Source organism: Pezoporus flaviventris, unplaced genomic scaffold (genome assembly GCF_033815535.1).
Source record: "Pezoporus flaviventris isolate CSIRO_AGI_PZ_B2104156 unplaced genomic scaffold, CSIRO_AGI_Pfla_v1 ptg000569l, whole genome shotgun sequence".
In the NCBI taxonomy this organism is placed as follows: Eukaryota; Metazoa; Chordata; class Aves; order Psittaciformes; family Psittacidae; genus Pezoporus; species Pezoporus flaviventris.
The window spans coordinates 200,939-215,465 of NW_026893116.1; the positions used below are offsets into that span (position 1 = coordinate 200,939).

The 14,527-nt window shown below is 65.0% G+C and overlaps 3 protein-coding genes across 3 annotated transcripts; 1 reads left to right on the plus strand and 2 right to left on the minus strand.

Annotated features, from left to right (window-relative positions):
- Positions 1-1,498: 1,498 nt before the first annotated feature.
- On the minus strand, positions 1,499-5,505 carry CDK5RAP3 (CDK5 regulatory subunit associated protein 3). The gene is made up of 14 exons (XM_061443941.1): positions 5,460-5,505; positions 5,088-5,145; positions 4,727-4,858; positions 4,543-4,643; positions 4,421-4,469; positions 4,021-4,199; positions 3,544-3,680; positions 3,269-3,413; positions 3,054-3,170; positions 2,875-2,950; positions 2,337-2,425; positions 2,049-2,254; positions 1,780-1,951; positions 1,499-1,694 (listed from the first exon to the last, which is right to left on the minus strand). The coding sequence occupies exons 1-14, from the start codon at positions 5,463-5,465 to the stop codon at positions 1,629-1,631; spliced, it is 1,533 nt and encodes a 510-aa protein (XP_061299925.1). The 5' UTR covers positions 5,466-5,505; the 3' UTR covers positions 1,499-1,628.
- Positions 5,506-6,573: 1,068 nt separating this feature from the next.
- Positions 6,574-8,876, plus strand: PRR15L (proline rich 15 like). Its single transcript, XM_061443942.1, has 2 exons — positions 6,574-6,729; positions 7,521-8,876. Exon 2 carries the CDS (start codon positions 7,533-7,535, stop codon positions 7,836-7,838), a length of 306 nt encoding a protein of 101 aa, XP_061299926.1. The 5' UTR covers positions 6,574-6,729; positions 7,521-7,532; the 3' UTR covers positions 7,839-8,876.
- Positions 8,877-9,138: 262 nt separating this feature from the next.
- Positions 9,139-11,926, minus strand: PNPO (pyridoxamine 5'-phosphate oxidase). The gene is made up of 7 exons (XM_061443943.1): positions 11,811-11,926; positions 11,323-11,447; positions 10,512-10,611; positions 10,312-10,365; positions 9,974-10,102; positions 9,824-9,894; positions 9,139-9,749 (listed from the first exon to the last, which is right to left on the minus strand). The coding sequence occupies exons 1-7, from the start codon at positions 11,853-11,855 to the stop codon at positions 9,584-9,586; spliced, it is 690 nt and encodes a 229-aa protein (XP_061299927.1). The 5' UTR covers positions 11,856-11,926; the 3' UTR covers positions 9,139-9,583.
- Positions 11,927-14,527: the final 2,601 nt, after the last annotated feature.

Below are 14,527 nucleotides of genomic sequence, written 5' to 3' on the forward strand. Positions count from 1 at the left end.
CACACCCACAGCGGAGGTTGCTGGCACGGGATAACGGAGCCTCCATCCCGGCTCTGTCCCGGCTCCGTCCCGCCTCCATCCCGGTTCCATCCCGGCTCCATCCCGGCTCCCTCCCACAGCCGCCGCTCGATGCTCCCTTGCCGGAGCGGATGCCTCATTTGCATAGCCACACCTCCCTCGCCGGGCCCACTCCTTATATGGCGGATGACCACGCCTAACCCATCTTAGCCCCGCCCCTACGGGGACTGCGTATTCTCTGTCCTGCAGCGCCACCTGCAGGCGGAACTGGGGAGCGAGGGAACCCCCTCCCCGGGCCCCAACACCCCGGGTCCCCCATCCCCACCCCAGGCAGCACCCAGAGAGGGAGCAGAGAACAAAGAGGAGGAGCACAAAGGCTCCCACAAGTGACACAGGGATAACGGGGGGCTCCGGCACACCGGGGGGCACCCCACATCCCTGCTGGCCACCCCACAGCACCCTGCCAGCCCCATGGAGCCCCATGGCCATGCTGACCCCTTGGCTGTGAGAGCCCAGGAGGAGCCGGGGTGGGGGGGGCTCAGGGGGGTGGGAGGAGCTGGTCCTTGGAGACCTTGGACCCAGGTTCTGCACCTCAAAAATTGGCTGAGAGGGGGCAAGGGAGATGGAGGGACAAAGGGATGCAAACAGGGATGGAGGGATGCGGGAAAGGATGCAGGGGTGGATGAAGGGACAAAGGGATGCAAGGAGGGATGGAGGAAAGCAGGAAAGGATGCAGGGGTGGATGAAGGGACAAAGGGATGCAAACAGGGATGGAGGGAAGCAGGAAAGGATGCAGGGGTGGATGAAGGGACAAAGGGATGCAAGGAGGGATGGAGGAAAGCAGGAAAGGATGCAGGGGTGGATGAAGGGACAAAGGGATGCAAACAGGGATGGAGGGATGCGGGAAAGGATGCAGGGGTGGATGAAGGGACAAAGGGATGCAAGGAGGGATGGAGGAAAGCAGGAAAGGATGCAGGGGTGGATGAAGGGACAAAGGGATGCAAACAGGGATGGAGGGAAGCAGGAAAGGATGCAGGGGTGGATGGAGGGACAAAGGGATGCAAACAGGGATGGAGGGAAGCAGGAAAGGATGCAGGGGTGGATGGAGGGACAAAGGGATGCAAGGAGGGATGCAAAGAGAGATGGAGGGATGCAGGGAGGGATGCTCACATCTTGCTCCCGCCCTATGGGGTGGTCCAGCCCTACAGCAGAGCCAGACCAATGGGCAACTGTATAGTTTGAGGGAGCGGGACAAGAGAAGCACGGGGACCAATGGAGTGTCAGGAGGGGTGTGGAAAGTGAGTGACGTCACTGGATGCAGCAGGCCTCCCCCCGCCCAGGAGCTGCTCTTGGAGGGGTCTAGCCTTATCCTGTGGGTCCCCCCATGTCCCACACACATCCCTAGAGCCCAAACCCCACCGAGACCCAAACCCAGGGGACTGAGGGGCTCCTTTCCCCACCTATAGTGCAGAGCAACGGGTGGGAAAAGGGTTTGGGCTTTATTCAACAACATTCACCTCCTCAATGAGGCCATAGACACGTTACCAGCATCCCAAGGCTGTGACTGGAGGGGGGGCAGTTTGGGGAGCAGGACCCCCTCTGCCCCTCTCTCACAGGGAGATGCCCATGAGGTTCACTGGGCGCCCATTGTAGCGCTTGGAGACGTCGGCTTCGATCTGCAAGACAAGAGGCAGAGAGGGATGAACGGCTGTGGGGGACAAAGGGGGGGCCCTGTGGGGTCTCCTTCCCTCCCTCCTTCACCAGCTTCTGCAGCTCCTTGGTCCTCTCCATCAGCCGGTCCAGCTTGGGCTCCAGTGCCCCCTGCTCCACCAGTGCCTCCCGCCTCTTCTGGCCCATCAGCTCCTTCTTGGCCAGCAGCAGCTCCGCCTGCTTCAGCTTCTGCCGCAGCAGCTCACTGACACGGTCCACGTACCTGCAGGGGACAGCCAGGACCCCATCAGCCCCGGCCCCACCATGGGACGCCTCCCACAGAGCCCTATCGCCCCAATCCCTACGGCCCCATTGAGGACCTGGGCGAGGCGAGGATCATGAAGAGGTGCTGCATGCTGCGGGTGCAGAGCTGGCCCAGCAGAGCCCGCGTGGTGGCCAGCAGCGAGCTCACATGGGCGCTGGTTTGGCCTTGGAGCACAGCGGGGGCCAGTTGGAACTGGGTCATGGCCACGACGTCGGCCTCTTCCTCCATCTCCTCCAGGCGCTGGGACAGGAACAGCTCCAGCTGCAGGGACAGGGGTTGGGGGGGAGGAACACTCCACTATGGCATCATGGTGCCCCTTACCCAGCTCCTGCAGCGTCCTCACCTCCATGAGCTCATCAATGAACTGGCTCCGGGTCTCGGTGTGTTCCAGCAGCGTCAGGGCATCGGAGCCACAGGCAACTCCCTCGGGCACTGGGGATGAGCAGGGAAGCAGCAGGGGAGGTTGCTCCACGGCTCAGACACCCACACCCCAGCTTGGCCCATATAGCATCACCCCCATGGCACTGTTTAGTGGGGTCAGGGCCCTGCATGGGGAGTGAAGGCGGGGGGGCAGCAGCAGGACAAGGGGTGATGGGTTTAAACGGAAACAGGGGACGTTCAGGTTGGATACAAGGCAGAAGCTCTTCCCTGTGAGGGTGCTGAGGCGCTGGCACAGGGTGCCCAGAGAAGCTGTGGCTGCCCCATCCCTGCAGTGTTCAAGGCCAGGTTGGACACAGGGGCTTGGAGCAAGCTGCTCCAGTGGAAGGGGTCCCTGCCCGTGGCAGGGCTTGGAACTGGGTGAGCTTTAAGGTCCCTTCAACCCAAACCACTCTGGGATCCTGTGATTTGGACCCTCCATGTCCCTTTGCAGCCGCGCTCACCCTCGGTGCCAGCCTCCAGCACCGTGATCTGCACCTCCTGGCTCTCCCCATCTCCCCAGTCAATGCCATCATCCTGCTGCAGAAGGACAGGCACCGTGTGAGATGGGGGTGCCGGGGACACCCCAAGGTCCCCAGCCCAGCCCTGGAGCAGGGCCAGACCCCAGGATCACAAATGACACCTGAGGACCGGGCTCTACGGTGATCCCCCAGTCAATCCCCTCGCTCTGGGCTCCCCCATTGGCAGCGGCACCATCACCCACCGCAGCCGGCTCCAGCGTGAAGTCTCCCCAGTCGATCTATGGGGAGAAGGACAAGAAAGTCCCTGAGACCCCAACGGGGCCAGAGCCAGGTGGGGCTCCCCCCCCCCCAGCCCCACAGCCCGGCTGGGACTCACCCAGTCCTCCTTGGGCTGCTCCGGCTCCTCCTGCAGCTCCGGCCGCTCCACACGCAGCGGCCGCAGCCCCGTCCTCCACTCATACACGGTGGTGTTGCCTCTGCTCCCCACGAACCGCAGCAGGGGCAGCACCACCTCTGCAGGGCTGGCGGCCCCCATGGGGACATCAGTGCCCGGCATCCCCAAAACCCCATCGGGGTCCCTCAGGGTGAGCCCCATGGGGAGGGGACATGATGGGGATGGGGGGGGGGGTTCCCTGCACCCCCCAAACCCACCTCTCGCACACGAACTCCACGCAGGCCTGGTAGAGCTCGATGGCCTCGGCGAGGGCGCTGGCTCCGGCCCCAACCTCAGACAGCAGCGATGGCAGGTCCTTCACCAAGGCCAGCAGCTCCTGGCGCACGTTGTCACCCTGGGGACAGAGCAGCCCAAGCCTCCCTGTGCTGCCTTCCCCCTCTCCTTGCACGAGGCGGAGCATTTAGATTGGATATAAGGAGGAAATTCTTTCCTGTTGCCCAGGGAGGTTGTGAATGCTCCATCCCTGGCACCGTTCAAAGCCAGGTTGGACAGAGCCTTGGGTGCCATGGTTTAATGTGAGGTGTCACTGCCCACGGCAGGGAGGTTGGAACTGGATGATCTTAAGGTCCTTTCCAACCCGAACTATTCTATGATCGTGGGGTCACCCTCAGCTCCACGGGGACGCCCTGAGGAGCCCAGTGCCGGCACCGGGGCGCAGCAGCGTGGTCACTCACGGTGATGCCGTACTGCTTGCAGGAGGAGCAGAAGCGCTCCCGCAGCTCCGCTGCTCCCAGCTGGCATTCCTCCTCGCGGCGCACAAAGTCCTGCTGCGCCTGCTGGCACCGGCTGATCTGCTTCCGCAGCGACGGGATCTCGTAGCTGATGCTGCGCACCAGGAGGCTGGCGAGCTCGGCTGCACGGCGGAGGTGGGGGGAAACAGGGGCTGAGAGGCAGGGCCAGACACCCAGGAGGTCCTCAGGGTGCTGCAGCCACCTCGGCTGCTTTCCCCAGGCCATGCATGGGACTTGGGAGCCCAGCGCATCCTGCCCCACTTCCCCTGTGCACCCCATCTTCATCCCAGTTTGGAGACTGAAAGGGCCCCCCTCCAAAGGGCTCCCTCCGGAGCTGCCTCACCCAGGTAGGTGTTCTCCTTCTCGTAGAGGGACACGATCTCCTGCCAGTCCTGAGGAGGAAGGAGAAGGTGAGGATGAGCGAACACCAGCCCGTCACCCCAGGCCCCCACGGTCCACGCTCACCTTCATGCGCTGCGACGAGTAGCGCCCAAAGAGGTTCTTGGTGGAAGCCTCAGTGCCCTTGAGGATCTCCACGATGCGCAGGCAGTGGAAGTAGTGCAGGTCTGCGATGGAGGGAGGGATGCGGTCACTGGGGTCTCTGTCACGGGGGTGTCCGTGTCCCTCCCCAGCCCCAGGCTGCACTCACAGGCCCCATCCAGGAGCTGCTTTATCTCCTGGTTCTCCGGCATGTCCTGGATGGCCGCGTTGATCTTCCCCCGGATGGCCAGGACCTGGCTCTGCCATTTCAGGTTGCAGTGCCTCCTGTCCACCAGCCAGTCTGCGGTGCAGGGGTCAGCATGGACAGGGGCACTGGGGGGGGGTTCAACCCGATGGGGTCACCCCCCCCCCCCCCCGAGGCTCCCCCCAACACAGGGGTAAAGCCCCGGCTCCATCCCAAGCTCCGGGAAGGGCTGGAGGGGAAAGGGGGGGATCAACCCAGCACGGCACCGAGGATACGAGTGACCGGACCCCCCCGACCCCATCCCACCCTGTGGGGGTGCCCGTACCCAGCAGCTTCCCGGTCTGGATGTCGATGGGCACGTTCTGGTAGTCCTGGGGAGAGACCTGCGGGGGGGGGGGGGGTGAGAGGCGGCGGATGGAGCAGGGACGGGGATGGAGCAGGGCCCCTTCTCCCCTGCCCCGTCCCTGTCCCCGGTCCCAGTCACGATCCCGATCCCGATCCTGGTCCCGATCCCAGTCCCAGTCCCGATCCCGATCCCGATCCCGGCCCCGATCCTGGTCCCGGTCCCGATCCCCATCCCCATCCCGATCTCGATCCCGGCCCCGATCCCCATCCTTGTCCCGGTCCCGGTCCCGGTCCCCGTCCCCGTCCCCGTCCCCGTCCCCATCCCCATCCCCATCCCGGTCCCGGTCCCTACCTGCATGATGCCACCGCTCCAGTTCCGCTGTCCCCTACTTCCCTGCTCGCCTCAGCCAATCCCCAGCCACGGGGCCGTGCATTTCACCCAATCAAAACGCGCTCCGTCTAAAGGACCCCGCCCCGTCAGACCAATCAGAAGGGAGCGGCATAGCGACAGTGCCACTCGCCCGCGCTCCGATTGGCTGGGATCGGGCGGGGGAGGAGGCGGCGCTGACCAATCGGAAGGGCAGGGAGGCAGCGGGCCCCTCGCGCGTGCGCAGTGCGGAGCATCCCTCTGGTTGATCCCGGGGCAGATCCCATGGGGATCCCCGGGTGCCCCCAGCGCAGATCCCGGATCCCTCAGGGACCCCAGCACAGAGCCGGGATCCCCATGGGGTCCCCACCTGCTCCTCGGGGGATCCTGGGTCCCCAAAGCAGATCCCAGATCCCGCAGAGACCTCTGGGTGCCGCAGCACAGAGGCACCCAAGCAGGTCCACAGGTGCTATAGGGATCGCCAGATCCCCCCAGAGGGTGCCCCAGATCTCTCCGGGATCCCCTGGTGCCCTTCATGGGATCCTTGGGGATGCCTTTGCAGGGAAGGACCCAGAGCAGGTCCCAGATCCCTCCGGGATCCCCAGATGCCCTTCATGGGATCCTGGGTCCCTTGGGGATGTCTTTGCACAGAGGGACCCAGAGCAGATCCCGGATCCCTCGAGGATCCCCAGCCACCACTCAGGGGATCCTGCATCCCTTGGGGGATCCCTTTGCGGCAAAGGGGGGAGGACCCGACGCAGATCCCACATCCCTCAGGGATGCTCTTGGTGCTGTTCCCACCGGGAGCAGCCACCCCAGGATGCCCACGGGCTCCCTGCGTGCGTCCCTATGGGATGTGCCCGCGGGGCAGCGGGAGGAGGCAGGAACCGGTCTGGCAGCCGCTGGTTTCGGCTGATCCCACCGAGCCCGCTGCCGCCTCATGCCCTTAACCCCCGGCTGCCCGCAGCGCTCCGTGTGCCCGCCTCACAGCGGCCCTCGGGGCAGGGGTAACCGGTACCACGGGCAGCGCCGGGAGCCACCGGGGCCGGGGCTTAGCCCCGGGTTCCCCCCCCCACTCCCCGGGTCATGAATATTCAGCCCTGGCCCGGCCCCGCTGTTTGCTCACGCAGGAGGGGTTTGGTCGCGGGTTCACCTTGACCGGCAGCCAACGGGGCAGCGGCAGGTACAGATCCCAACCGGAGCCATCCCGGCACCGCCGGAGCCGGGCGGCTGCAGCGGACACCGGGAGGCGCAGGTACCAGGGAATGGGGTGTCCGTGGTGGGGAGCGGGAGGTGGGAATCCTCAGCGCGTGGTTTGGTGACAGATCCCACCCGGTCCTGGCAGGACGGGGCATGGAGCTGAGAGGGAAGGGGGGGACGGGACACAGCCCACGAACCCTCCCCGGGGGCACCGGTGTCCACCTGGGGTGGTGGTCGCAGTCTTGGTGTCCTTGTCCCCTTATCCCGGCACCTGAAAGCGATGCCAAAGGCACCGTCCGGGAGGAGCTGAGTGCTGCGGGGTCGTGGAGCCGTGCTGGCCCCCAGGACAGGGATGGGGCGCTGGGAATCCCTTTGCTGCAGGGGATCCCGTTTGGATCCTGTGCTCGGGAGCCGCCTTCCCTGGTCCCTGCCCTGGAGCCACACTTGGCACTGGAGCCTTCCTGGATTGCCGGAGCCTTCCGGGATGCAGCCGGGGCCTCTGCAGCAGGGCTGGGCATGGGGCAGGGACCCATGGCAGGGACCCCAGCACCTCCACAGCTCCCATCTGCTTCCCAGTTGCTGTTTGCTCACTGGGCATCCACTCCTGTGGCTGATCCGGCAGCTCCCAGTGGATCGAGTCCCTGGAGCTTGGCAATGCCCAAATCCCAGGAGCATCCCTCCCGGCACCTCCTGCCCTACATCCCCTATGAGCACAGCCAGCGGGAGAACCACCTTTGGCGAACAGGGCCCAAATCAGCCCCCCATATCCCTCGCCCATCCCGCTCCTTGGCTTGGGAATGCCGAGGGACACCCGGGGAAGGATTCCATCCCCTCTCTCCATCCCAGGGCGCAGCGGCGATGGCCGAGAGCCACAGCTGGTGGAAGCTGACGTTCCTGCGCAAGCGGCAAGCGGCACCCACGGTGCTGTACGAGAGCCCCGACAGCCTGGGTGCCGGCACCGGTGCCGGTGCCAGCCAGGAAGGGCCGGGCCCGGAGGGGCCGCCCGGGTTGGCGGCGCGGCTGGAGAAGCTGGTGGACAAGAGCAGCAAGGGCAAACACGTCAAGGTCTCCAACTCGGGGCGCTTCAAGGAGAAGAAGAAAGTGAGGGCGACGCTGGCCGAGCATCCCAACCTCCGCGCCGGCGGCGAGCAGGAGGAGAAGTGACCCGGATCATCGTCGCCTCCCGGCAATGCCGGCCCATGGGGATTCGGAAGGGGAAATGAGCGGCGTTGGTTGAAGGGAGAAGCAAAGACCCTGGGTAATCGCAGCCAGAGGGAGAACTGGGAATCAGAGCCAGGCTCCTGGACTGGAGGAGACCCCCGAGCACTGACTGGTTCGTACTGGGATGAGGATGCTCACCCTGGTCGCTTGCCATGGAGCATCGGAGTCATTGCACACCCAGTTCTACCACGGCTCCGATCCCATTCCCGATCCCCTCCTACCCATCACTCCTGCAAGTGGGGTCCATGGGGACCCCCCTGTCTCATCCCCAAACCCAAGGGGCTGTGTGGCCAAGGGCAGAGCCAGTGATACAGAGCCATGTCCTTGCCAGGATCACCCCCAAAACGACACAGAGGGAGCAACCCCATGGGGAAAGTGCCCCCTGAGCTGCCTCTATGAGGGGCTCTGGGCTTCCCAGGAGGAGCCAGATTCCTGCTCACACCCAGGAATCACTTCCTGGTCCTGGAAGCACCCAGAGCCAGGCCGGGGCTGTTGGGGTCGTCGGAAGCTGGTATTTAACTGCTGTTAATAAATGGGGGGTGGAAACAAAGCCCCCTTGGTTGGGGGGGAGAGTTCAGGGGACTCCCAGCCCCAGCCTGGCAGAGCCGAAGGTGCCACCACCGGGAAGCCCTGACCCTGCAGATGGGGAGGACACGGGGGTGCCCGTCCCTGGTGCTGCCACCCCTGGGTGCCCGTCCCCATGGTGCTGGGTGCGGCCGAGCCTGAAGTCAACAGCAGCAGCCACTTCCCAGCTATGACAAAAGCCGGATGGTGCCAAGTGCCGGAGTCCAGCTCCCCCCGGGTTCGCTCTGTTTGCTCTGCCCCAGCTCACAGCCTGCTCTTTGTCCCCACTGCATCTGGGATCCTGCCCCACACGGAAGGGAGGGAGAGCAGGGAGGTGTCAGCGCGGATTCGGTGCCCGCAGGCTCGGCTGCGCCCATCCCCGTGGTATCTGGGCTCCCAGCGCCGGGATGGGTGGGAGACCCCATCTCCCTTCCGCCGTCCCCACTGTCCCCTCTCACTGCCACCCACCCCAATGGCAACCCAATCCATGGGGCACGATCCTGTCCCGAGAGCCAGTGACCGGGAGAGCAAAGACAGAGCCAGGGAATGGGGGGACCTGACCCAGGGGACCCAGGGCTGCAGCACCCCATGGGGCCGGGATCCCCCCGGCTGCACCGGCTCTGGAGAGCGCAGCCTGGCCCCATGTGGGTAAATATTAACCAGAGCCAGCACGCAGCGCTGCAATGATTGGGATTTATTATGTCCAAGCTTGGCCAAGCAGGGGGGGGGAACAGGGAGAGGAACCCCCAGGATGGGGTCCCCTGCTTACAGGGAGATGGGATGCGGTGGTGGCAACGCACAGCCACGAGCACGGGTGGCGTTAATGCCACGATTCAATAAATTATTGCACAATTAAATCAGTTCTTGCACACTCCCAGGGCTCTAACCAGTGGTGTCGGGGTTGGGGATCATTGAGGTCTGTCTTGGTCCATCCACAACCATGAACGTGATGAATTCAGCAGGAGCAGGTGGGGAAGGAGCCGGTCAATGGGGCTGGAGCAGAGCCCCACACACCCACAGCACCCCCCCTCCCAGTGCTGGGTGCGGAGCAGGGCAGCTTCCGACCCCATTCCCAAGGGATAAGCACGGACAACGCTCCCAATGGCCAGGGGACAGCGGTGGCATCAGGGTGACAAGCGCTCGAAGACCCACGGGCCCTCGCCGAGGTGGCTCATGGCACCCAGGGGCTCGGAGCCGTCCCGCAGCCGCCGGAAGACAATGCGGTCGTGCAGGCGGTTGGTCTGCCCCTGCCAGAACTCCACCACGTCCGGGTGCAGGATGTAACCCCCCCTGGCACAGGACCACGGGGCTCAGTGGGGGCCGGCGGGCAGCAGCCCCGCGCCGCAGCACCCCGCAGCACTCACCAGTACGGCGGCTTCGGCACCGGCACGTCCCGGTACCGCTCCTCCAGCTCCGCGTTCCTCTTCCTTAGGTACTGCAGGGGAAGCGGGTGAGCGGGAGGGAAGCACCAGAGCTGCCGGGGCCATTCCGTGGGGAGCGGGGTGGCTGCTCACCTCCCTGTCTGGAATGACGGTGCTCTGCCGGCTCACCACAGCCCCGATCTGGCTGCTCCTGGGGCGGGAATGGAAGTACCGCTCCGATTCCTCCTCCGGCAGCCGCTTCACCGAGCCCTCGATGCGGACCTGTGCCGGGCACCGTCACGCCATCAATGGGGCCTCAGAGACCCCATGGGAGGAACTGCCCCGACCACCCCAATAATGGGCACTTCTCATCCCCCTCATCCAAGTGGGAGCCCCAAACTCCCACCCCAAGTGCGGAGCGCCCACGTGCCAAGGGCCTAACCTATGGGTGCTCCCTCTGCTCCCCATATCCCCGGGGGAACACAACTCACCTGCCGGTTGAGGGGCTCCCAGTAGAAGACCAGGGAGGCGAAGGGATTCATATCCTGGGATGCGATGGGGAGAAGACGTGAGCGACCAGAGGAACCCCACAGGTGTGCGGTGCAGGACCCAACCTGGGGCTGCTTCACCTCTCTGAGAGCCACAGCCCCGGTGTTCCCCTGCCTTGGATCCCCCATAGCTGCAGCCTCACCAGCTCCTTCCCCTTGCGGCTCTCGTGGTTGGTGAAGAAGCGGAAACCATCCTGCCCGAAGCCCTTCAGCAGCACCATGCGGGCCGAGGGCTTCCCGTCCCTGCAGAGGGGATCATAGAAACACCATGGGATGGGTTGGGTTGGAAGGGACCTTAAAGCTCCTCCAGCTCCAACCCCTGCCACGGGCAGGGACCCCTTCCACTGGAGCAGCTTGCTCCAAGCCCCTGTGTCCAACCTGGCCTTGAACACTGCCAGGGATGGGGCAGCCACAGCTTCTCTGGGCACCCTGTGCCAGCGCCTCAGCACCCTCACAGGGAAGAGCTTCTACCCATCCCATGTGGCTCCATGCCCCACGGATGCTGTGCACTGCAGCCATGGGTGTCCCCAGCATCATCCCCAGCAACCCTGCTCTGTCCTCACAGGCTGGGGGGCTCCAGCTCTGCTCCTTGCCTAAGAGCTCATCTCATCTCCCCTCAGGCAGGTTCAAGCCATTCCCCTTGGCCTGTCCCTACATCCCTTGTCCCAAGCCCCTCTCCAGCTTTCCTGCAGCCCCTTCAGGCACTGGAGCTGCTCTCAGGTCTCCCCTTCAGGAGCCTTCTCTTCTCCAGGCTGCCCCAGCCCAGCTCTCTCAGCCTGGCTCCAGAGCAGAGCTGCTCCAGCCCCCGCAGCATCCTTGATGCACGGGGACGATCCCCTCCCTCCATGACCATGATGCTCCCCTTGAGGCTCTCACCTCTCCAACCCATCCAGATCCCAATGGGAAGCTCCGTGTCCTTCCGTGTCCCCCCCATATCCCCCTCCCCACCCTCACCTGGTGCAGGTCGCCAAGCACATGGCATTGGCCTCCCCGATGTCCGGGCAGCTCACGGCCTCCTCGAACCAGGCTCGGAACTGCTGGATGGGGTCACGGGAGACCAAGTTCTGCTCCTCGAAGGCCTGGGGACAGCGGGGACACGGTGAAGGGGGGGGGCACAGCAGAGACAAGGGCACGACCAAGGCATGGATCCCCCCCCCCCCAACCCCGGGTGATCCATGCAGGGGATGGGGTGACCCCAGCTCCGTGGTAAGGGGGGGAACACGGGGGGGGTCACCCCAATAGAGGGGCACAATGAGCACGGGGGGGGGGGGGGGGGCACCCCATTCCCACTGTCACCACCAGCACGTGTGTGGGGCACTGCAGGCCTCGGGCCAGCCCTGGGCGGGGGGGGGGGGGGGCACGGCGGCCCCAGGTCACAGCCGGACCAGGGACCCATCGCCCCCCCCCGCCCCGTTCGTGTCCTCCTCACCCCCCGTCCCCACCTCCTCGTCCCCCCGGTAGCTCTTCCGCAGCGGCCCCAGGTCCATCCCGGCCGATGGGCGCCGAGCCGAGCCCGGCGGAGCCAACCGGACACCCCCCGCCCCGCAATGGTCCCGTCCAAGGCCATGCCGCTCCCCGCCTCACAGCCAATAGGAAGCGTCCTCCGCAGTGACGGATGAGGAGCGCTTGGAGCCAATTGGAGGAGGAGGGGGCGGGACGAAGAAACCCGGAAGGAGTGCGAGGGCTGTAAACAGACACATGGAGGAGCTCTTAAAGGTACAGCGTCCTGCGGGGGAGCCGGGGGAAGGGGGACACGGGCTGCAGGACAGTGGAGAGGAGCGGGGGGGAAAGAGGAAGGTGGGGGCAAGACATGGGGCTGAGGGGAGGGGGGGGACCCTGGGGATGGAGGCAATGGGGACAGAGTGGGGGCAATGGGGATGGAGGCAATGGGAACAGAGTGGGGGCAATGGGGATGGAGGCAATGGGAACAGAGTGGGGGCAATGGGGATGGAGGCAATGGGAACAGAGTGGGGGCAATGGGGATGGAGGCAATGGGGATGGAGGCAATGGGGACAGAGTGGGGGCAATGGGGATGGAGGCAATGGGAACAGAGTGGGGGCAATGGGGATGGAGGCAATGGGGATGGAGGCAATGGGGACAGAGTGGGGGCAATGGGGATGGAGGCAATGGGGACAGAGTGGGGGCAATGGGGATGGAGGCAATGGGAACAGAGTGGGGGCAATGGGGATGGAGGCAATGGGGATGGAGGCAATGGGGACAGAGTGGGGGCAATGGGGATGGAGGCAATGGGGACAGAGTGGGGGCAATGGGGATGGAGGCAATGGGAACAGAGTGGGGGCAATGGGGATGGAGGCAATGGGAACAGAGTGGGGGCAATGGGGATGGAGGCAATGGGGATGGAGGCAATGGGGACAGAGTGGGGGCAATGGGGATGGAGGCAATGGGGATGGAGGCAATGGGGACAGAGTGGGGGCAATGGGGATGGAGGCAATGGGAACAGAGTGGGGGCAATGGGGATGGAGGCAATGGGAACAGAGTGGGGGCAATGGGGATGGAGGCAATGGGAACAGAGTGGGGGCAATGGGGATGGAGGCAATGGGGATGGAGGCAATGGGGACAGAGTGGGGGCAATGGGGATGGAGGCAATGGGAACAGAGTGGGGGCAATGGGGATGGAGGCAATGGGGATGGAGGCAATGGGGACAGAGTGGGGGCAATGGGGATGGAGGCAATGGGGACAGAGTGGGGGCAATGGGGATGGAGGCAATGGGAACAGAGTGGGGGCAATGGGGATGGAGGCAATGGGGATGGAGGCAATGGGGACAGAGTGGGGGCAATGGGGATGGAGGCAATGGGGACAGAGTGGGGGCAATGGGGATGGAGGCAATGGGAACAGAGTGGGGGCAATGGGGATGGAGGCAATGGGAACAGAGTGGGGGCAATGGGGATGGAGGCAATGGGGATGGAGGCAATGGGGACAGAGTGGGGGCAATGGGGATGGAGGCAATGGGGATGGAGGCAATGGGGACAGAGTGGGGGCAATGGGGATGGAGGCAATGGGAACAGAGTGGGGGCAATGGGGATGGAGGCAATGGGGACACAGCTGGGACAAGAGGGGGGTGCAGGAGATGGGGGACCCGGACCCCAGAACCCCCCCTCAGACCCAGCCGGGGCGGCGGGAGGTACCGGGCACATCCCTGTGTCCCCCATGGGGAGGGGGCTGTGAGCCCCACACTGAGCCCGCTCCATCCCCGGGCTGGGTGAGGAGACCGCGGCAGCGCAGGGTGACGGTGCTGGTCTCGGGCACCCGCTGCATTGGTAACGGCAGCAGGGCCAGGAGTCACGGGAATGGGTTGGAAGGGAGCTTAGAGCACATCCAGCTCCAACCCCTGCCACGGGCAGGGACCCCTTCCATAGAGCAGCTTGCTCCAAGCCTCTGGGCCTTGAGCACTGCCAGGGATGGGGCAGCCACAGCTTCTCTGGGCACCCTGTGCCAGCGCCTCAGCACCCTCACAGGGAAGAGCTTCTGCCTTGTATCCAACCTGAACTTGCCCTCTTCCAGTTTGAACCCATCACCCCTTGTCCTATCACTACAGCCCCTGATGATGAGCCCCTCTCCAGCATCCAGCCATGGGGACCCAGTCTGTGGGTGGCACTGGGACAGATGAGGGGAGCACAGATGGAGTGGGACGGGGATGTGCTGGTCCTGACCACGGCTGCGCACCCGCTGTGACCCCACAAGCATCAGTAACAGCAACGTCCAGTTCCTCAAGAGGCTGGTGGGGCTGCTGGAGAGCAACATGGCCACAGAGGTGAGTCTTGATCCCCACGTCTCCCTGTGTACCCATCCCATGTGGCTGCGTGCCCCACGGATGCTGTGCACTGCAGCCATCGGTGTCCCCAGCATCATCCCCAGCAACCCCACTCTGTCCCCAGAGGCTGGGGGGCTCCAGCTCTGCTCCTCACCCACCCCAAGGGAGCAGAGCTGTGCCCCGGCTGACATCCCCCGGAGCCCCCACCGCCTGCCTGGAGGCTCCAGCCCCTGCCCCAGCACCGAGGAGGGGCCCGGCCCCCCCCAGCCATGCTCACTGACACCCCATGCCTCTGGGAGCAGAGCAGGGGGCACCCGGTGCCCGGCAGCCCCTGCGCTGGGCATCTCCTGTCGAGGTGGGTGGAAGGGCTGGATGGGGCTCCTGGGG